The sequence below is a fragment of the Taeniopygia guttata genome, chromosome 1 (assembly GCF_048771995.1).
Source record: "Taeniopygia guttata chromosome 1, bTaeGut7.mat, whole genome shotgun sequence".
NCBI classification, from domain to species: domain Eukaryota; kingdom Metazoa; phylum Chordata; class Aves; order Passeriformes; family Estrildidae; genus Taeniopygia; species Taeniopygia guttata.
In genome coordinates, this window is record NC_133024.1 from 67,658,471 (window position 1) to 67,680,230 (window position 21,760).

Genomic DNA, 21,760 nt, shown 5'->3' on the forward strand with positions numbered 1-21,760 from the left:
ACCTTGAAAACAGCACAGACGAATTATGGCTTCTTCTTTGGCAACGGGGCAGAAAGACAGAGACTTTTTACAACCTCGGAATCATCAATACCCACAGATTCCGACACCTCCAGAAGCACGTTGTCAGGAGAAAGTGATGAATTGCCCCCTGTAGTGAATGAAGAGAGTTAAGCTTGTTTGAAGACCTCCAGCACAGATGCCTTTAGCCTAAGGTGGATGCCTTAAGTTAGGCACAGACTGACAAAGTAATCATTAATGCGGGAAGAAGAGCAATAATAGGAAGGTTGAGGTCAATTAAAAGCACTGAAGGGCAAAGGACATTTGAGCTCTTCCTCGCAAGAGTAAGAGAAATAAGAAGAAAGGTAATCTGGCAGCCCAAGCTGAAAGGCAGGATGGCGCTGGGGAATCTGCCCGGATTTTCTTTCCCCTCCGCTCGCAAGAGCGCGCCGGGAGCCGGCAGCGCGGTGCCGAGGGGCGCTCCCCGCGGGCGGCACTAGGGGGAGCTCCGGCACCGCTCTGCGGGCGGCCGGACAGCGCCGGGCCGCCGGGCGGGGACACGGACCGCGGCCGGCTCAGCGCAGGGGCCCGGGCCAGCCGCCCTGTATGGGCCAGAGCTGCAGGAGACACGGAGATTAGGGCTGGGGGTGAGGGTGTCGGTAGCCAGAACCTCGTAGCACCGATGGGACAAACCCAGTGCCAGCACAAACCACTCCTCTCCACCACCCCCCAGAGCGTTTTCGCAAACAACCATGTCCCTGTGCCACAGGCAGCAGGGACCAAAAAGGCAAGAGACCGTTCTCTGTCCCGATCGAAACTGGAGGTGCTTCTCCAACACGTCATGCTTTTGGGTTTGGGATACCTGGGATGGGCTCTGTAGGGTCCCTATGAGAGGAGCTGGAATTAGCTGTGCCTTAAACCCGAAGAGAAGAGCGGAAGCAACCCTGCCATGCATGCTAGCAGTAGTTTCCAGTCCACATATTCATGGAGGGCACTGTGAAAGGTGATGAAGAAATCCAGAGTCATAGTTGCTCCAGAACTATTTGCAGACAAGTTATATTTTAAGAGTCAGAACTTCTGCTGGGAATTATTTCAGGCACAAAAAAATAGAAGTTTACTGAAGATTAGTGGATCTCATAGAGCTGGATATACCAAATCTCAGCACCCTTCTCCCAGACACAGAAACAGATCAAGTGCTCAGTGGCTCAGGGCTCAGGCTTCCGTCCTGCATCAATGGCTAATTAATTAGACAATGCAAAGAAAAACACCTTTAAAAAAAAAATAAGCACAAAAAGACCCACACAGACCTGTAGTTGAGAAGGCCTCAAATGGCTTCAGAAAGAAATGGAACCGGAGCCTAGCTCCTTCTCACCCTTGGTGAGCATCCTAGCACTATGGAATGACCCAGCAGGAGTCCTCCCAGGCAAGTTGTCTGAGACCTGGGCTAGATTCATGCTTCCTGAAATGTTTAGTAACAAGATAAATAGTGCAGCTGCTTACCGACAGATTAAAATGTACATGTTTAAGGCTGTGCCAGAAAACTGATAGAGTAACACTCCTTAAAGATGTGTGGGTGCCCTGGGGCACAGTTTGGTTCAGATCTCAGCTGAGAAGGAATTCTGAAGACCTGTTTGTGGAGAGAGGTGGAAAAGTGGTGGTGCTCCTGTGATTGCCTCCACAGATGCACAGAAAGACTGGTGTGGGATCCAATTCATTTAAACACTGCTTAGCTGGGATGAAAACAGACAGGACATCCTGACAGTGACCTACCCCTGCTGGTATGCGTTGCCTACACCTACTCACAATCCTTTGCACCACAGTTAAGCTTTGACACTTAGTTTTGGCTGCCTCTTTCCACGTACACTGGGGTTCCTCTCCCTCCCTGCTCTATGCATGCATTGGCTGAAGACGACTCAGAAGGTACTTCTAATGACAGCCCTCCAGTCCCACCAGTACCGTGACTGTCCTGTCTTCAGAGGAGGCCCAGAGGCTTCAGATCATAAAAAGAAAGTGATGCCTAGTTCAAGTTTCCAAAATACTTCTCTTGGAGAAGCAACTACATGATGTGTACTGGGTTGTCCTTTGTAAAAGCCTCCTGTGTGTAGGGTTGCCCTGGGTGAGAAGGGGTTGTGAAGATAAACTGAGGCAGGGTTGGACTGGTCCCTGGGAGCTGATTCATGGAGCCTGGGGCAGGGGGGAGTGGGGGAGTGTGGGCCTCAGCTGGGCAGCTGGCTGGGGTCTACCTGGCCCTACCTTCAGCTCTTTTTGGGGCTTCTTTTCAGACCAGAAACAAAATGTAGTGAGACTCCTTTCCCTCTCAGGAACTAGAATAAAATAGCTGGCAGCAAATGTGAGATGGTGGAGAGCAGTGAGGTACCAATTTCTCCTTGGAGCCAGAAGAACTAAGGGTTTGGGTTAGAGGGTAAAGGTTTGTCCAGGGAGAAAGATGAGTCTTCTGCCTTCCTACAGCCCCATCATAAGGAAAGGTCCCACATGGGAGCATTGGCCTGCTCCCTGCCAGGCCAAAGAAGCACTTGGCACTTCTCTCCTTTGGGCTCCTACATTTGCTAGCACTAAATATTATCCACAAAGCACCATGGCCCTTCAGGAATCTGTACAGTTATGATCTTGCAAACAGCAGACCACCTACATGGGTCAGCAACACCCTGTGCCTCTGCCCATTGAATGAGTTTGTAGGACTAGGCTTGCCGTGGGACACAAGGCTGAGGGAGACAGTGGTATGGGACAACCAGCCCATAGTGCCTTGCCATGGAAGGGCTTGGAGCAAAGGGAACGGTGCAGAAAAATCGGCAAGACTAGCATGTGTTGTGGAGATGGGGACAACACACCGAAGATGCATGCATCACCTCCCTGCTAAGGTTTCAGAGCTGAGAAATGTAGAAGATTAATCAGTGAGGAAAGCAGTGAGGGCGTCAGCCTTCAGATTGCCCTTGGGAGAGGGAGATAGCACGGAGGCAGCCACACTGCTGGTAAATGTGTCCAACCCATTTTACAGCTCAGATTCAGTGTTTTGCTTGGCACAGGAGACGACACTCGTGTCAGTGGCCCCATCCCACCAGCTGGGCCGGGACTTGCGGTCTGGGTGACCGGGGGCAACCTCTGCCTGGGTCTCCCGTGCCGGCCGTGCCTCGCCGCAAAGCCGAGAGCGTGAGGCTGGGGAGCACCGCGCTCCCGCTGCATCCCCTGCCGGGCGCTGCCCGGGCCCTGCGTGCTGCGGGGAGTGTCCGTGGGTGGCCGGGGGGTGTCCTTGGAGGCAGGGGCGACAACAGCCGAGCCCTGGGCTTCCTCTCCCGCGAGAGGGAGCGCCCCCGCCGCCGCCCGGCCGCGCCGTCGGGCCGCGCCGCGGGTGCGCGCTGCCGGTGACTCACGGCTCCCGTGACCGGACCGGGCCCCGGCCCTCCCAGCCGGGACGTGCCAGCAGGGCCCGGCACAAGCGCTCTGCGGGCAGCCCGGGCTCCCTGGTGCGGTCTTCTTCCTCTGTGACATTTTAAAAAGATAACAAAGTAAGGTAAAGTCAAGTAAAACAAATTAATAGCATAAAATTCAACCAAAGCTATTTCCTTGGTTAGCAGAGGTATGCCAGCCACTGGATCTGAGAGGCTGGGAACACCCTCACCAGCCTCTGGCTGGCAGAGGCCTCTGGTGTATCATACCACTTTTTTTCTCCTTCTTCTCTGTTTACGTTCCTGGTTCCTGAAGGAGAAAAGGGCCATGAGAACTCAGGCCTGGCAGCACCTGTGCAAAGAGGCAGGGCCGGCCCATGGCGGTGCTGGTACGGGGCTGCTGTGCCCCGGCCAGGCACCAGGTGCCACCTTCCCTCCCCGTCTGCTTTCTTCCCAGCAACGCGAATCCGCTGGGGAGCGAGCGCTCAGCATCTAACCCCCTCCTAGAGGCATGTGCTTAAACAAGACGAGTATCAACCCCACGATAAAAGTATTGGGTTATTCTGCAATGTAATCTACATCAAAGCCTCGGGGGCTGCCGGCTTGAAAAGATCCAAGATGTTTTCTAAGTCCTTATCATGTCTGTGCTTAGGGGAGTCATAAATTCCACAGGTCGGACTAACTAACACACGATTCCTCCTTCCCTTCTCTCTCCATGGCCGCCAAAGGGCTTTCAAGCGGGCTTTTTTTTTTTTTTTTTTTCTTTACCTTGTAAACAACGTTCCCGGTTCCGTGTCGTTAAGGTGGAGGGAGACGGAAAGATTCCCCCCACCCCACCCTGAGATTCTCCTAAATCACAGAAAAAGGAGTTATACCACAAAGCAAGCAGAAATAAAGACGGTGAATCCGCATCTCCACAGAGGTCCCGCCGAGTGGGAGCAATCTATGGAGGAGGGATCGCGGGTGCTGCTCAGCGCTCAGCCTTTCCCGGGACTTAGGGGACATCTCTGACCTGGGATGAGAATCCTCGGGCTGTGCTGCTCGACTCATTATCCCCCAGTCAGCGCCAGCCCCGTAGCCCGAGGCGACGATGAGCGTCTGTCCCGAAGCGCGGGGTTCGCTCCGGTTCCGAGCACCGCCTGCCCGGGGTCCGAGGGCCGGCAGCGGGCAGCGGGCAGCAGCGCCCTGCCCCCGGCACCTCGCCGCAGCCGCGCCGATGCTCTGGCTACCCCCGCAAAAATGTGGGCAATTTTTTTTCAGATCAAGAAGTAAGGTTGAGGCTGAAGGAGGAGGACGGGGAGCCCAGCATCTGCCCAGGAGGCAGCCCTGGGTGAAAAAACCCTACAGGGAGAATATCGAAGTCAACGTGAAGGGGAGGAGGAAGATATTTCCCTGCGAACGGTGTCCCCCATTAGGCACTTTTCAGCTTGAGAGGCGCTGAGTCGCAATTGCTCGCTCAGAATCTAACGAAATAAAAAAAATAAAATAAAAAAAAAAAACAAACGGAGGAAGCGAGAAGGGAGAGATCAGGCCTTCGCCCAGGATCCCGTGTGAGGATCTGGTCCCAGGGTCCCTACTCCTCTCCTGGATCTGCAGCTCTGGGCCGGAGCCGGCGGGAAAACCCGAGACGAAAGAGGAGAGGGAGCAGGTAGAATGGAGGGGAGAAAAGTGGTGAAAACGGGCCGAGAGAGATATCCTTTCTCCCCAGCCTCCTTGAGAAGCCCCGATAGCTGGGTAGGGCCGGAGAGGGGACAAATCCTGTGCCAGTCGCAACGGAAAGAAGCCCGAAGGGCCGCAAAGGCATCTCGGAGTGGATGGGGATCCCTCTTATTTTAAGACAAGAGTGGCCCGGGGCAGAGTATTCCCATTCCCAGCAGCTGCCATGGGTCCCGCCCGGCAGCAGCTGCGCGGCGGAGGATGCTTCGAAGCATTTATCCGCGGGGGAAGCGGGACTCGTCCCCATCTCGCCGCCGACCCCAGTTAGGGTACGGCTGGTGGGGCCCGGTCTTCCCAAGTCCTCCCCGTACTGGGGGACAAATGGAATCACTCTCAGAACGGCAAAGTAGCGGAGCAGCGCTCTGGCTGCCATTCTAGGTAGTCGCGGGGCTGCCTTGGAGCCTTATCCTGTTCCTTCACCGGAGACGCGAAACTCTCATTTGATCCCGCAGCCAGCGGCCTCCAGCCCTGGCAGCTCGGACTGCCGTCGGGTCTCCCCAAAACGCTGCCACCTGGCCGCCAGGGATGCACTTATAGAGCCTTAGCCACTGAATCGGGCTATTTCGGGATTGTAGTGCGTTTTATTACAATATGTCCAGAGTTTTGTCGTTTTAATGGCCCCTTTCTCCGTTTATGGCATCATCAAATTCACATCTGCATAGATCGGCTCTGTCGGCGCTTATCGGGGGAGGCGATTACATTGAAGGGACACAGCATTTCCTTTCCAGAGTGACATTTCAGTCTCCTGCTCAGACAGCGTTGGGAGCTCCAAGCCCCGCTCCCGTCTCCTTGTTACCCCACCGTCGGGGCGGGGGAGGGGGGAAAAGTATCACGGTGGGAATAAGCAACAGAGAGAGAAATTCCCTCCCGAGAAAGCGTCCGGCAAGCATCTCTGCATTCCTGCTGTTGTGCTGCTGTTATCTTAGTGTCGCAAACAAGTGACGGTGTGGGCACAAGCGTTCCTGGCTATGTGCAGGGTGGGGATATCCCAGTTCTCGCATCCAAGCCACCCGCAGCGACACCGAGAGGGTCGTCCGTTGCCTCTTCCCAAGGAGACATGCTCCATTCGTTCCTACTTGAGCATCCCAGTCTCCCAGAGCCACTGACACTGGATCCCTTGGGACATTTTGAGAGAGGTCACTGAATTATCGGCGCTGGCGTTAAAGCATGGCTCCGCGTCAGCCCCACGCTCAGCACCAAAGGAACGATAGAATGGGGGGAAGGAGAGGGAGGTTTTCAGAGAGTGGGTTTGGGATATCTGCCTTTGCAGAGCTGAAATATGCCCTCAGCTGCAAGACACCCCATCTCAGTGACACTCCTCGGTATGCAGAACAGCCACCCACGTGGAAGGAAAAGCACCCCCGGGACACGACCACGTGGATCTCCGTATGTAATACCCGGGACATGAGGGTCCGGGACAGCGCGGGGCCCGTCTGGGGAGCCCCGGTAGGACCGAGCCGCAGCCGCCCCAAGGGACCGGGAAAGCCGGTGAGAATGGCTGAGACGGTGCTGCGCTGCTCCGGCGAAAAGTGCTGGGAAAATGGGGGGACATTCCCGTCCCCATCCATTTTTTCTCGGCGGGTGAAAGGTTTCCTCGCTGTGTCATGGGAAAAGATGCGAATATGCAAACGTCGTCTCGCATTGTCCCCTCTCAGGGTGAAAAGTTAAAGCATAAAAGCGGCGGGGGGAAGCTGAGAGGGGGTCGCTTTTTCAAAGGGGACTGGCTGGGCTGGGGGAGCCGGCTGCCGCTTGCCTGGGAGCCGCCCTTCCAGAGCCAGCATTTCCAGAGGGTTTCCAAGGAGCTGGGGAGGGAAGAAGTGAGTGTGCCTGGAGCGACAAGCCGTCGGCTTCCCCGCGGGCTCGGCCGCGCTAGAGCGGGGGAATCGCCCAGTGAGGTGACATGCTCCGGGAGGAGGTTGATGGTTCCCTCCTCAGGAGAACCATCCCCTGCCTCAGTCCCAAGGCCTCCCCGGGCGGCAGGATTATCCGGCCTCGCTCCAGTGGAGGGTCTGAGGGTAGAGGGTGTTTTAGACAAAGGCACCCCTAATCCTCGTCCTTTCCCGGACCTGCTGGCGCGCCCGACCTCGAAGCTCTGCAGGCACACGCGGAGGAAGGAGACAGCGCCCTTGGAGGGGGGAATTTCTCCTCTTACCTCGCCTTCATCGCCCATGACCGAGCGGGAGCAGGAGCGGGTGGGAAGCATTTTACAAAAAGCAGTAGGCCGTCGCGATGGGGTTTGTTGCTCAAAACAACCACTACAAAATGGCTTTGTGGATTTTTAATCAAAACTCCCTCCTCTTCCGCCCCTTCCCCCCCCCCCCCGCCCACCCCCCAGTCCCAAAGCACAGAGAAGAGCTGGCTAAAGTGCTGCCTACAGATCGGCCGTGATACACGGCTCCCATATTCCCACCCTCGCCCTTAGATCTCCCTCGCTGTCTTTTGCAAGTCTCTTGATTTCATCCTTTGAACCTGTGATTGGAGGTTAAAGTGCACCAGGTTGCAATGGAAGGAGGAAGCTCTTAAACAATAAAGGCTTGAATATTTAGCTGTGATCAGGTCGCTGCCCTCTCCTTATCTTTTTAAATGCAAATCGTCTTTTAGGGGTAGTAGCTATATACCCAGCGCCTCTCCACGTCACCTGCCTTTGGTGTGTCTGGGCCATTACTAATAGAGCCTTGTAAACAATCGTTAATCATGTAAGGACTGCCGGCCATTGGATTCGGACCGGGAGAGCGGAGGAGCGCGGAGCGCAGCGCGGGGCCGCGGCCCCTCCGCCTGCCCCCTCCCCGCCCCGGGCAGCCCGGCCCCAGGCAGCAGCAGGCGCGCCGCGGCGAGAGCCCCGAGCAGCATGTGGAGAGCCGCCGCCGGGGCCCCGCCAGCATGTACGTGAGCTACCTCTTGGAGAAGGACGGGCCCATGTACCCCGGCCCGGTGCGGCACTCGGGGGGGCTTAACCTGGCGGCGCAGAACTTCGTTGGTGCCCCGCAGTACGCGGACTACGGCGGGTACCATGTGAACCTCGACGGCGCCCAGTCCCCGGGGCCCGCCTGGCCCGCGCCCTACGCCGCCCCGCTCCGCGACGACTGGGGCACCTATGGCCAAGGGGCACCGCCGGCCGCCGGCGCCGTCCACGGCCTCAACGGGGGCTCCCCCGCCGCCCCCATGGCCTACAGCCCCGCCGACTACCACCACCACCACCACCACCCGCACGCCCACCACCACGCCGGCCCCGCGCCCCACTGCTCCGCCGGGGTCATGCAGCCCCTCAACGCCGCCAGCGCCGCCGCCAGCGCCGCCCCCGAGCCGCTCTCCCCCGGTGGGCAGCGCCGCGGCCTCTGCGAGTGGATGAGGAAGCCGGCGCAGCCCCCGCTCAGCAGCCAGGGTAAGTGGGGGCCGGGGCCAGGCGGGCGGGGGCTGCCCCGCCGACGACTCCCCCGGGGCGCCACCGGCTCCCCGTTGAGCCGGGCAGCCCGACAAAACCTTTTTTCGGGGAGAGCTCCCCGAAACAAACCCCTCCGAGGATCGATCCTCGGGCGAGCAGGGCTGCCAGGCTCTACCAACAGTCCGTCCGCACCCATTGCCGAATGCCGGGCCCGGCAGCGGCAGGAGCGGCGCTCGGCCGGTGAGCAGCCGCTGCCAGCCCCGGTGACCGGGGCTGCGCTCCGGCGGAGGAGGATGGAATGGTCTGGATCCCGAGGAAACGCTCGCTCTTCCTCCCACTGCTCCGCTCTCCTGCTTATAGCCACTTAGAAGATTTTTATAACCAATTATAGTCATATAAATCATCGGCCGGTGTCGCTCCGCATTTGTTTCTGAGTCACTGGCCGCCTGCCCTTTATTAAGGTCTCCGTGCGGCCAGGCCTCCCGAGCGACAGCGGCGGCCACTTGCCAGCCCGATCCCTGCGAGCCGGGCCGTGCCCCGGCCGGACCGGGCCGGGCCGTGCGAGGGCGTGCCCTCCCGGGTCAGGCCGTAGCCGGCGCCTCGCTCCCTTGTGATGTTAATACCCCCGCAGACCCTCTCTTTCATTCCCACCATGCATCTGCCAGGGGACATGCGTGTCCCGCGCTTTGATATACGCCTTCCACGACTTTCTCTCCTCTTTTCCTTTTTTTTTTTTCTATTTTGTATTTTTTTTCAAATTTTAAAATATTTGTATATAGCGGCTGAAAAAAAAAAAAAAAAAAAAAAGGACGACGACTTTCGCAGTGAATAGTGACTTATGGCATTCCCCTCTCATCCCCTGCCTTGCGTGACCGACAGCAGGGCCGGCGGGGGTACCCCGGTCGGGTCGGAGCGGAGCGGAGCGGGAGTCCTGGCTACGCCAGTGGCCCCCGCGCCCCGGGGAAAAAGCCTACGAGCCCCGGTACCGAGCGCTGGCACCGCCACGTCCCGGGCGCCGGTGGCGGTGGAACTGTGACAGGCCCACCGCGCTTCCCACAGCAGCCCGTGGTGTTCCCACAGTTTGGGCTTGTGCGGTGGTGGCCGGTCCCTTGTCTCCATTCAAATTCTGCCTTTGGAGCCAGTGTTTATGTTAATGTGCAGAGCTGGGGGGATGAAAGCGCCTGCCGCCATTTGTTCAGTAGTGGTAATTCAAACAGAATGTGGCTGTCATTAAGGCTTTGAGAAGGGTTTTTCTTTGATAAGATCTCCTTGTCCTGCATTGTTTGGGACTGTGTTCCCTATTCACTAACTCTGGGGAGTTTTCTCTGATCAGGCTTGTATCTTTACAGGGTGCTTTTGTTGTGGTTTGCAGAAAGTTTACCTGAACAAAGTCAGCCTGCTAGCTATTAAGCACCTTGGGGGCAGAGACTCCCCGCCTCGGCTCCCTGGGGAACGGGAGGGCAGGGGACACAACCAGTTAAACAAGAAACCCTCGGGAAAAAGGAGGTCAGCGGCTGCGGCGATACACGCTCAACGGCTGCGAGCCCGCTTTCGCCCTCGGATTCCGCTGGGTTTTCGGTGTTTGGTTTGGGTTGGGTTTTTTGGGGTTTTTGTTTCTTGGCTTGGGTTGTTGTTGTTGGGATTTTTTTAGCTCTGAAGTTGCACGTCACACTTCCGCTTCCCAAGAAATCCCTTTAGCCCCTATGCCGTAACAGAAAAGGGGGAGCTGGCCACTTCACGAGTGGTTCCCCGCGGCCGCTCCCGGTTCTCCGCCCTTAGATGTCTGTTCCTCATTTAGAAACGAAATCATCGTGCCCTGAACGGGCCTTTTCTTTCTTTCCCTTTTCCTCTTTCTCTATAAGAAGTTTGTTGTCGCTAGGGAAAGCAAAAAAAAAAACCCAAAAGCCAACAAGTGCACAGTGAAGGTGTCCCCGTGCAAGGCAGGGGTGTGCGGTAGGGCCAGGGCTGGCAACCGGGGCTGGGAGCCTCTGCGCCCGCCGGCATGCCTGGCAATGATGTCTCATGTCCCCAAGGAGCTGTGGAACGTCTCCTCTCCTCTGCTGCGCTCAGCAGAACGTTCCCAGGGCAGGGGGAGGCGAGCAGCAAGCCCGGGAGGTGGGGATAGGACCGCTCCTGATCGCTCTGCACCGCAGACAGAATGGCTGCGCTCAGCTCTGCCCTTTGGCTTTGACTTTCTCAACCCTGGCTTTGTGTTCCGCAGTTAAAACCAGGACGAAAGACAAGTACCGCGTCGTGTACACCGACCACCAGCGGCTGGAGCTGGAGAAGGAGTTTCACTACAGCCGCTACATCACCATCAGGAGAAAAGCGGAGCTGGCCTCCAACCTGGGGCTGTCGGAGAGGCAGGTCTGTCCCAAAAGTGGCGCTCCCTATGCACACCACTTGTGGCCGGGCTGCGCGGGGGCAGGGATGCGCGGGGCTGGAATGCGCGGGGTTGGGATGCGCGGGGTTGGGATGCGCGGGGTTGGGATGCGCGGGGTTGGGATGCGCTCTCGGTGAGAGCCCCTGAGAGTGGGATAGATCCCCGGCGGACTGTCCCCCCTCACTCCACTGTCCACCTCCTGGCAGGTGAAAATCTGGTTCCAGAACAGGCGGGCGAAGGAGAGGAAGATCAACAAGAAGAAGCTGCAGCAGGCGCAGCCCGGCGGCGCGGAGCCCCTCAGCCCCAGCGCCTCCTTGCAGGGGGCGGCGGCGGGGGCGGCCACCGCCGGGCTGGGCCCCGCCGCCCCGCAGTGACAGCGGCCGGGGACAGCGGCACAGGGACTGCTGGAGGGCGCAGCGGATCGGGCCGGGCCGGGGGCACGGCGGGAGCGGCCCCCCGATGCACTACACCGCCCCGCGGGGCCGGCCGTGTGTACAGGTGTACAGTGTATGTGTCTCGTCGTCCGGGGGAAGCGTGCCCATCGCTTTATTAATATTATTATTATGTTTGGGTGGTTTTTTTACCCTGGAATTTGTTAGATAAAGTGGGGGCGCTGCCTGCCAGTCAACCCCCGGTATATCTCAGGGATCGGTCCAAAAGACCTTTGCAATGTTGTTGGGCTAATGATGAATTTTAGCAGGAAAAAAATTAAAGCACATTTTTTTTATTTTATATTTTATTTTATTTTCTTATTGCAACCATGAATATGCAAAATGTTCATTCTGCCCTGAGGGTCAGAGCAGACAAGATAAGGCACTGTTTAAACGTCCAGAAGTGAATTGCTTAATGTTAGGCACTTGTAAAAGAGCCCATAAATCCAGTGCAGATAGTCATCCATCCAGATTTATTAGCTGCAGTGAAGAGAAATTGAAAGAATTTAGTCTCTTCTGAAAAAGGTGTCCTGTCATGCTGAAGTGAGGAGCCTTGTTTGCATGGGTAATGTCCCTTTGGGTAAACTGTGTGCTGTTTCTCACATCCTTACAATTTCTGTCTGCGGGGAGGTGGGAGGGGCCATCTCAGTTGATTTTCCAAAGTTCCTTTGATTTTATCAGCTTTATGTAGGCATCATCACAGCTCCATCAGAAGCAGAAATCCTTGGAAGAGCCCAGTGCTCTATCAGAGCCTACTTTGCACAGGCTGTGGCCCATTTCCACAGGCTGGCTAGATGGAGGGGATCAGGGTAGAGAGGCCAAAAGGCTCACTTAGGCAGAGATGAAAACTAGAAATGTCCAGCTGATTTGGCTGAATCACCCTGGCTGTTTGCCACATGTACTTCTTATTTCAAGATGGGAGAAGTCCGACTGTGAATTGAGGCTCGGCTGGAGCAGCCACGCTGCAGTCAGTGCCCTTGGCTGCGTGTGGAGCCACCTCATGTGGGCTTGGGCCCAGCAGGGATGATGGGAGCACTGTCCAGCCCCAAATATCTTATGTGGATTATTGCCTTCCCCAGGATTTAGCCCCATGCTGTTCAATTTTGGTCATCAAGTTTATTTAAGTTATTCCATTTGCCTTCTTTTGGTTTCTTCCTTGTTGAAGCTTTTCTTATCTTTTTGCTAAAAGCCAAAGCCAGATGCTAGCAGCATCTACAGAACTGCCTGGGGAGAATGGTCTGGTCAGGCACTGACCCTCCTGAGAAGTCAGCTCTCTCTGCCTGAGGGAACTTGGGGAAATGGAAATCCCCAGCCCCAAAGCCTCTGCACTGCATTTTGTCTGCATGTAGCTCCATGCCTTGCAGGGCCAGGGCTAGCAGTACAAGAGGGGACATGTGGCCATAAAAACATGATCCAGGGTTCCTGTTCCTGGGAGAAGACCGTGGTGGGAGGCAGCAGCTCCAGTCCAAGGAACCTGCTTGATTTTCTGCTGCATACGTAGTCTCCGAAGTGGGCCTGGCCAGGAAACACGGGTGCAGTCGCAAAGCAGTAATGCTCATTGCACACGGGCTTGACACAGAGCACGTCCTGCTGGGTCCAATGTCCATGGTTTGTTCCTGATCAGAGGAGGCAGGAGCCTGATTCATCCTCCTGTGACCCTAAAGGCTCCTTGGATCATTCTGGAGGAGCTGCTGGGGACAACCAAAGCTGAGCAGCACCCAAACCGAGGGTCTTGGCTCTGCGGCACCAGCCCCCAACCAGCGCAGAGCAGTGCGCCGGGGCTCTCGGAGCTAGAAGGGCTTTGCAGGCACCACGTCCCACTCCTCCCTCTGCGCTGTGCCCGGGCACAGGGGCTCTCGGGCGGAGCAGCCCCGGGCGGGGCCGGCCCTTGGAGGATGTCCTGCGGCTCCCGGGGCCGCCCCCGCAGCATTGACCCCAGCCCGCTGCTGCCGGGGCTGCTGCGCGTTGCTGCGATACGCCTGTCAATAAACCCTGTTTGGATTGTGGAGCAGAGCGCAAGGTTTGTTTGTTTAGTGGTTAGAGGTTCAAAAGTCGGCATTGTCCCACTGCAAACGAGCACAAGTTTTTTCTCCCTAAGGAAAAGCTGGCTGTGCTGAGTGGGAGGGAGAGATATCGGTGGGCCCTTTTATTTGCTTCCAGGAATAATTAATGGCAGTGAGAAAAAAGATGACCACGGAGTTATGAAAGACCATCAATAAGTAAATTAATCACAAAGGATCTGAGGGTTTAAGAGGTGCTGCTTGCTGTGGTTTTGCTGGCATTTACCCATGCCCATGGGGCTGGAGTGACACGGGACTGGCAGAATCCAGGACTCCTTACTGCAGTGGTGGCACACCAGTTGCCTCTGGACCAGCCCAGGCATGGCAATATTTTGGACAGTCCCTGTAATCTCTCAGTCCTGTGCTTTGTGGGTTGGGTTTTTTTTTAATGCTGAAAGTGTGAACATTTCTTTCTTGCCTGTAGGACTTTTGAGAAAGACAGTTGCTCTCATTGAGGTGGACTGTTTGATGTTCACTAAAGTTTTTTTCTCCAAAAAGCTCATTAGAGATACATCAACAAACCTGACACATTTTAAACATCCCCATTCCAGATCTCTTGATCTCTATTAGCAAGCATTCATTTTCTGAACTCTCCTCAAATTCTTTACTCTGGCAACACAGAACTCAGATGTCTGAGTCTAAGAAGCAAGTAACCAAGCAAATAATATCCACTCCAATTTCAAATATGTTCTCTCTCCTATCCCCAAGCAAGCAAACCATCAAGCTACCATTCTTCATATTCCTCATGCACCATAAAGGAGTGTAAAAATGAACAAACTGGGTATCTAGTTTATTTGAGTGGATATTTACAGGCACCTGGATCAGTCCATAGCTGAATTATGACATTGAATGAGAAGCTCTGTTTGCCAGAGGTAAGCTGGTTGTGGTGACCCCCCGAGAAACCCATGGCTGTTTTCAATTCTCACAGAGCTCCATGCAGTCCTGCAGCAGCAAGACAACCCAGATTGGTGGGACTCAACAGGTCAGAGCTGCTGCACCTTGCTTGCCTGACAGAGGCTGGAGCAGGAGTCCATGAAAAGAAAAAATCCAGGAAATCAGAAGGTTTGGCCCCAAAGTTACAAGATGGAAGTCCCCTGCTCTGCCTCTCTTGTCAGATTTTCCTGCTCCTATCACTGTACAATAACAAACCAATTGGTATTCCTTCTCTTGGATTAACTCTTAGGAAAATACCAGTTTCACAAGAAAGCTCTTTGAGTTTGGGGCGAGAGACAACATGTGTCATAGCCCATCATAGGAAGAAGAGAAAGGTCCTTAGAGGCCTAGGATGGCATCTAGAGCAAATGTCTGCTTGCTCTGATCTGAAGTATCTTTTACGGGCACTTTATGGGTCCTCAGTCTGATGGAGTACTCTGGATCTGTAGAATGAATACAGGAAGCTTTTATAAAAAGAAAAAAAAAAAAAAAGATCTTACATTAGGAATAAGCAACAACTTGAGACATACTCTCCATCCAGCATTTTTCCCACACAGGTCACCTCTGTCCAGGCTGTTTCCATCTGGGGACGAAGCAGGGGTTAGAAGCACATATCCCATCTATCTAACATAGGTCAGAGCCCATTCTTCAGAAACCGAGGCGGGGGGGTTTTCTATGGGTGACAGAAATGATGGCTCCAGAGGACTGTATGGGGCCATAGGTTTCTCCTTGCTATTCCATTAGCAGCTGGTGTGGAAAAGGCAATCATGGGGCTTACAATTCTGTTGACACAGTTCTGCTGTGTCATAGCCAAAATTCATGACCAAATACTTTCCCTCCGTCCCACACAAGTAATGGAACTGTGTGCTGAATTTTAGAGCAGCTAGAGCTGAAAGCAAATCTTGAATTGATGCCAGAGAAGCAGCACTGGAGGCCTTCCAGGAAGCAAACAGCTTGTAAATGCTAACAAAAGTCATCAGGACACAAGTCTGTTGAGGGCAGTCCTGCTGCAGGGGCAGCTCAGCAAGAGAACGAGGCCACCTTGAAGTGAGAGGCCATGGGATGAGTGGCCTGATGCAGCAGAGTACAGCGCCAAGGAGGTGCATGCTAGGAACCTCCCTAGCAAAACTGCTCTGGTCACTGTCAGAAAGCCATGGCAGGAAGTGTCAGGAGCCTCTGGGGACAGATGGGAACAAATTCTCCCAGAAGCCTTAGCAGCCTTCTGGGCTTTGCTCCAGAACAGCTCTTTGAGGGAGCAGGATGTTCCTGTTCTCCTCGCTGATGAGGAAGGGCTGCTTCCTTCTCACCTGCATGTTCTGACACGCTGGGACTCAGGTGAACACAGACAGTTTCTCCTAATTAAAGTCTCAGCTCCTGCAATGCCCCCGTTCCATTCGCAGTTTTTGACACTTTCAGGAGTAAAACTTAGCCTCCTTCAAAGAGGGCAACAGAGTGTCACTTGCAAAGAAACTGGAAAAATTTCAGCTATTCACAAAAGCAAACAGTTTGTTGCCAGGAGATTGGAATTAGAGACTTAGGAATCCCTTTCAAGCCCTGTATTTCTAAATTGAGGTATCACCTATTTTGGGATGACACCCACTGGATCCCCCTGCTTCAAAGTAGGTACAGAAAAATTCAGGGTGAAAACTCATGGATGATTCTCAATACACATTCACACAGATATCTAGGTATCAATCTGTGGCATTCATTAGGCTCCAGACCAGTTAGCCACTGGTAAATAACATTAATAATTTTCTCATTGCTCCTAATTTCCTCTAATTAAAACACTAACTAACCTAATTATCTAATGCAATCTGTATTATAGATAATCTGTTTCATGTAATATCTAACCTATTGGTCCAGCTAGGTGTTTTGATTCAATTTTTCAAACTGAGGGAAGTTCATCATTACCTTTCTTAAGTGTGCTTCATAGAATCATATAATAGTGTGGGCTGGAAGGGACCTTTTAAACTCACCTAGGTCCTTCTGCCCTGCAATGAACATCTTCAAATGGATCAGGCTGCTCAGAGCCCCGTCCAACCTGACCTTGCATGTTCCCAGGGATGGGACATCTCCCACCTCTCTAGGCAATCCATGCTCTTCATGCCCTCTCTGAGAAACATGTTCCAGTGTTTCACCACCTCCATTGTAAACATTTCTTCTTTATATCTAGTCTAAATGCAGGCTCCTTTAGTTTAAATTTCTGTCAGTTCATTTCCAACCTGCTGATCCCTAGCACTTGAGTGGGGATGAAGAAAATTAGAACGATGCCAAATGCAACATCTGTCCCTCAGCACCCCTGCACCCAGCTGCAACAGGCAGGACTGGGGGAAAAACCACTGCTTTTAGTGCTATTCCAAAAGGAGAGAATGAGCCAAACAGAACACATGGAACTTCTGTTTTCAGCATTCTTCTCCCCTTAGTCACTCAGGTATTTTTGGGCAGCTGTCGAAAGCTCATGCAGTTTTGCTTTTGAGTCAGATCCTGTTCCCCTGACACTTCTTTCTGCCTTCCAAAGAGCTGCAGCCTGTCCTACAGATAACTTGCATAGATCCAAAGACCTTCAGGAGAGAAAAGCTGCCTTATCTCCTGCATTCTTTGGAAAGGGATGCTCCTCACTGCTCTGTCCCTTCCTCTGCTGGCATTCAAGGCAAACTTTTAGCCCTGGAAACTGAGATTGCTTGTGGCCTATTTTTTCCATGCCATGCTGTGACCATGCAGACAGAAAGATCACTTAGGGCTACAAGACCAAGGCTTGCTTGGTCTCTTCCCTCCCTGAGTGTCACCAGTTAGGGCTTTCAACAAAGGCTTGCTTGTAATGAAGTCCTTGGAGGACATCTTGATGCAGAACTCAAAAGGAAACCAGGTGCACGATTCAGGGCACTCCACAATCAGGGGGGTCTCAGGATTTTTAAGATCACAATTCTGCTTTTCAGCACCCCGAATGCAGCATGGGCAAGACATGGACACCAAGAGGCCTTCTGAGACTCCAAAGGCATTGAAACTCCTAAATCAAGCAAGAGACAAGAGGCATAAGTACCCAAGATTTTTATTCTTTTTTCCACAGTTTGAAAATGAGCCAATTTTGTCATAGAGATTGTTGGAAGTCATATAAAGAGCTGTACAACAGTTAACTACTGAGGTCTCTAAAGATAACTCAAGCTTTTGATTACATTTTAGGGAAATTTCAGTCCTCATCTGATCTAGATTTTTTTTTTTTTTTTTTTATAAAATTTCAGGTGAGATGGAATTTACATTAGTGAGAATCCCTTATTATCCATAATACCAAAGAAATTTTTTTTTCCAGTTTAAAATACAAATGTGCTATTTGAAGAATAATCAAACCACTAATTTTTCATATATATTAAGCATATATGTGTATGCTGTTTATCTGGCAATTATGCTCATTTTTTTAGCTCTTATTTCCTCCCCATCAAGAAGCTTATGTGTATCCATAGAGGTGGAGATAGAGCTAACCATGGAGGTCTGAAAAGGGGTCTCTGAAAACATCTTGCGCAACTGTTTCTAGGAATGTAGTGACTCAGAAGAAAAAGAGACTTTCTCTTATCAGGAGTGTGTTTCTTCCTCAAGGACTTCAATCCAGAAACATGATCCTTTTTCTGTTCCCAGTAACGACATCCTGCTCTTCCAAGGCCAGAGCAACACTTTGGACTTACTCTTTCATTCTCAGTCACTCCCTCACCAATCTCCTATGGTAGTTCCAAAGGTGTTTTCCATCCTCAGCGGGTTGGTCTCTGCTGACGGCTCCTGCCGGTAAAACGTTCCCTTTGTTATCTCTTTGCCTGTGGGCACACGTTCCTGAATTGGAGCAGGAAAACACCGACGCTGGCCCAAGGAAAGCAGCTGCTCAAGCCGGGGTAGATGGGGCTGGCATGGCGAGGGGCCAGCAGCCCACCAGAGTCTGTGGTGGTCCAGAGTCTGGAGGGATTCATCCTCCTCCAATGCACACCCCTACTCAGGCATACTGCCAAGGACGCCTGGAAACCTGCCTCCTTCCCTCTTGGTGTAGGAAAGTGCTCCTATATGGTCTGTGGGCTGGGAGTTGCTGTCACACAAATACCAAGGTGTAGCATGGAAAAGAGAGTAAGGAATTTTCCTGTCTCAGACATAAGGAAATTACTTCTGCCATGGTAAGAGAAAGAGTTGGGGTTGCAGTGCCAAGTGCTCCTGGAGGCAGGGGATGACCTCAGTGGTACCTGCTGCCTCCCTGCTGAGGCAGGGAGGTACCTGCTCCCAGGCACAGCTACTGACGGCAGCAGTGCCCCTCACCCTGACCTGGCAGCTGTCTGAGAGGTCCCTGTGAGGTTCCTGTGGTCTGGGATGAGCTCTGAGGTCCAGAGCAAAGGGAGAGCCTGCTGAGAGGGACACAGGTAAATGCACCGCAGCACCTGGCAGAGCCCACCAAAAACATGGAAGGAAGGAGTGAGAACCCAGCAGCCACTGCTCCTTTCCAGGCAGGTTCCTCACCATGTCTCACTGTGCCACTCCCTTCCCTGCCCACCCAGCCGGCTCAACTCACTGGTCCCTTCCTGACAGTCCAGGAAAAAGCAAGGGGCAGTATGAAGTGTTGGGAGCATAGTCAGCACAAAACGATGATTCATGCCGAAGGCATCAGCAGTGTGTTTTTATCTGACTTAAATGTTTAACCTCACTCAATCTGCTTTTCCTTTGTGAATGTCACATTCTACATATTCTGTTCAATGAAAGGCACAAGACTGCTTTCTCCCGGATCAGCATGTGCCCAGATGACCTCAGCAGTGCTCTTCAAATTCAGCCATTCAGTCCTGGCTCAGAAGTTCTCAGCCTGGCCCCAAGATCCTCACTGCTCTGGCATTCTGCATCAAACCCCTTGAGAAGAGTACTTGTCTCACAAAGTCAAGATCAACTCTCCTGGAAATTCTCTGGAATCATCCAGAGCCAGCTTTGGTGGCAGAATCTTCTTTGCTGTAGTCAAGTTGCCCATTTGGTAAGCGAAGGAAGGGCTGAATTCCTACATCTGTCCTAACAAATTGAAAAGTGTCAGGAAATATTCCTGGACACTGCAGCTCAGTCATGGGTTACCGAATGGCTGGCGTGATCCACAGCCAGCAGTTGGCTTGGGCCAGCTTTGCTTGCTCAGGATGCTTTCTCTGGGTGCAGATTTAGAGTTAGGACAAGCAGTAGACTGTTTTCAGGATGTGGTTTAGATACAGCCAATCTGTCCTGGAGGGTAACACAGAAGTCACCTGCATTTGGTGACCATTTGGTGACAGCTGGGTTCACCACTGAGGAGTGATCTTGAGGCATGCTCAAATCATGGATGTACTCAGATTCCTACGTGGCGTTGAATTGTGCGAGCCAGTTCCAAAAAGACACTGACACTCCTTCTTGTGTTTTTTATAAGAAGACACGGGTACCTGGACACTTGAACACTCCTAGTGAAATGTCCCTGGAGAGCCTCTCCTTTCTATTTGCTTCTTCAGCAGGAAGGCAAAAGCACCAGGACTGGGGTAGATGCTCCACCTGTGCTGGACTCACAGGGCTGCTTCTTGATGTTCTTGCCAAGAATTGTGCCGGTGCAGTTGGAAGAGCTGAACCACCAGGATGAGGACAGCTGCCAGCAGCCATCTGCCAACGTGCCGGCACGCTGACCCAAAGCAACCCGAGCCTCTGGCTTTCAGTAGGGAACTGCCACCTGCCTCCTCACAGCCAAAATCGTCCTCACTGCAGCATCTCTGTGCTGAGGAAGGAAGGAAGGAAGGAAGGAAGGAAGGAAGGAAGGAAGGAAGGAAGGAAGGAAGGAAGGAAGGAAGGAAAGGAAGGAAGGAAGGAAGGAAGGAAGGAAAGGAAGGAAAGGAAGGAAAGGAAGGAAGGAAGGAAGGAAGGAAGGAAGGAAGGAAGGAAGGAAGGAAGGAAGGAAGGAAGGAAGGAAGGAAGGAAGGAAGGAAGGAAGGAAGGAAGGAAGGAAGGAAGGAAGGAAGGAAGGAAGGAAGGAAGGAAGGAAGGAAGGAAGGAAGGAAGGAAGGAAGGAAGGAAGGAAGGAAGGAAGGAAGGAAGGAAGGAAGGAAGGAAGGAAGGAAGGAAGGAAGGAAGGAAGGAAGGAAGGAAGGAAGGAAGGAAGGAAGGAAGGAAGGAAGGAAGGAAGGAAGGAAGGAAGGAAGGAAGGAAGGAAGGAAGGAAGGAAGGAAGGAAGGAAGGAAGGAAAGGAAGGAAGGAAAGGAAGGAAGGAAGGAAGGAAGGAAGGAAGGAAGGAAGGAAGGAAGGAAGGAAGGAAGGAAGGAAGGAAGGAAGGAAGGAAGGAAGGAAGGAAGGAAGGAAGGAAGGAAGGAAGGAAGGAAGGAAGGAAGGAAGGAAGGAAGGAAGGAAGGAAGGAAGGAAGGAAGGAAGGAAGGAAGGAAGGAAGGAAGGAAGGAAGGAAGGAAGGAAGGAAGGAAGGAAGGAAAGGAAGGAAAGGAAGGAAAGGAAGGAAGGAAGGAAGGAAGGAAGGAAGGAAGGAAGGAAGGAAGGAAGGAAGGAAGGAAGGAAGGAAGGAAGGAAGGAAGGAAGGAAGGAAGGAAGGAAGGAAGGAAGGAAGGAAGGAAGGAAGGAAGGAAGGAAGGAAGGAAGGAAGGAAGGAAGGAAGGAAGGAAGGAAGGAAGGAAGGAAGGAAGGAAGGAAGGAAGGAAGGAAGGAAGGAAGGAAGGAAGGAAGGAAGGAAGGAAGGAAGGAAGGAAGGAAGGAAGGAAGGAAGGAAGGAAGGAAGGAAGGAAGGAAGGAAGGAAGGAAAAGGAAGGAAGGAAGGAAGGAAAGGAAGGAAGGAAGGAAGGAAGGAAGGAAGGAAGGAAGGAAGGAAGGAAGGAAGGAAGGAAGGAAGGAAGGAAGGAAGGAAGGAAGGAAGGAAGGAAGGAAGGAAGGAAGGAAGGAAGGAAGGAAGGAAGGAAGGAAGGAAGGAAGGAAGGAAGGAAGGAAGGAAGGAAGGAAGGAAGGAAGGAAGGAAGGAAGGAAGGGAAGGAAGGAAGGAAGGAAGGAAGGAAGGAAGGAAGGAAGGAAGGAAGGAAGGAAGGAAGGAAGGAAGGAAGGAAGGAAGGAAGGAAGGAAGGAAGGAAGGAAGGAAGGAAGGAAGGAAGGAAGGAAGGAAGGAAGGAAGGAAGGAAGGAAGGAAGGAAGGAAGGAAGGAAGGAAGGAAGGAAGGAAGGAAGGAAGGAAGGAAGGAAGGAAGGAAGGAAGGAAGGAAGGAAGGGGACTGCAGTGGCGCGGCGCGGCCGGCAGGTGGCGGTGCAGCGGCGGCGCTGCGCTCCGGCCCCGCCGCGCTCCGCAGGGATGATCCCGAGGATGTGAAAGGCGTTTCCGCTTCCAAACTGTGTTACTGTCTTCTTCTGACCTCACAAGAGGAGTCTGGCACATCCTTCCTCCCCTCCCTGGGCTTGTGCCATGAGGAATCGATATAAGGGGTTTGAAAGGGCTCAGCATCCATT

General features: G+C 53.2%; 1 protein-coding gene across 1 annotated transcript; it reads left to right on the top strand.

Moving 5' to 3' along the window:
- The first annotated feature begins 7,725 nt into the window (after nucleotides 1-7,725).
- CDX2 (caudal type homeobox 2) lies at nucleotides 7,726-11,614 on the top strand. The gene is made up of 3 exons (XM_030276255.4): nucleotides 7,726-8,499; nucleotides 10,721-10,866; nucleotides 11,089-11,614. Exons 1-3 carry the CDS (start codon nucleotides 7,998-8,000, stop codon nucleotides 11,254-11,256), a joined length of 816 nt encoding a protein of 271 aa, XP_030132115.1. The 5' UTR covers nucleotides 7,726-7,997; the 3' UTR covers nucleotides 11,257-11,614.
- Nucleotides 11,615-21,760: the final 10,146 nt, after the last annotated feature.

What these genes read in the sequence shown, in the direction of transcription:
- CDX2 (XM_030276255.4), top strand. Translation starts at nt 7,998, where the DNA reads ATGTACGTGAGCTACCTCTTGGAGAAGGACGGGCCCATGTACCCCGGC. An exon ending in GCCCCCGCTCAGCAGCCAGG is followed by an intron (nt 8,500 to 10,720) that starts GTAAGTGGGGGC and finishes TGTGTTCCGCAG; the next exon opens with TTAAAACCAGGACGAAAGAC. An exon ending in TGGGGCTGTCGGAGAGGCAG is followed by an intron (nt 10,867 to 11,088) that starts GTCTGTCCCAAA and finishes ACCTCCTGGCAG; the next exon opens with GTGAAAATCTGGTTCCAGAA.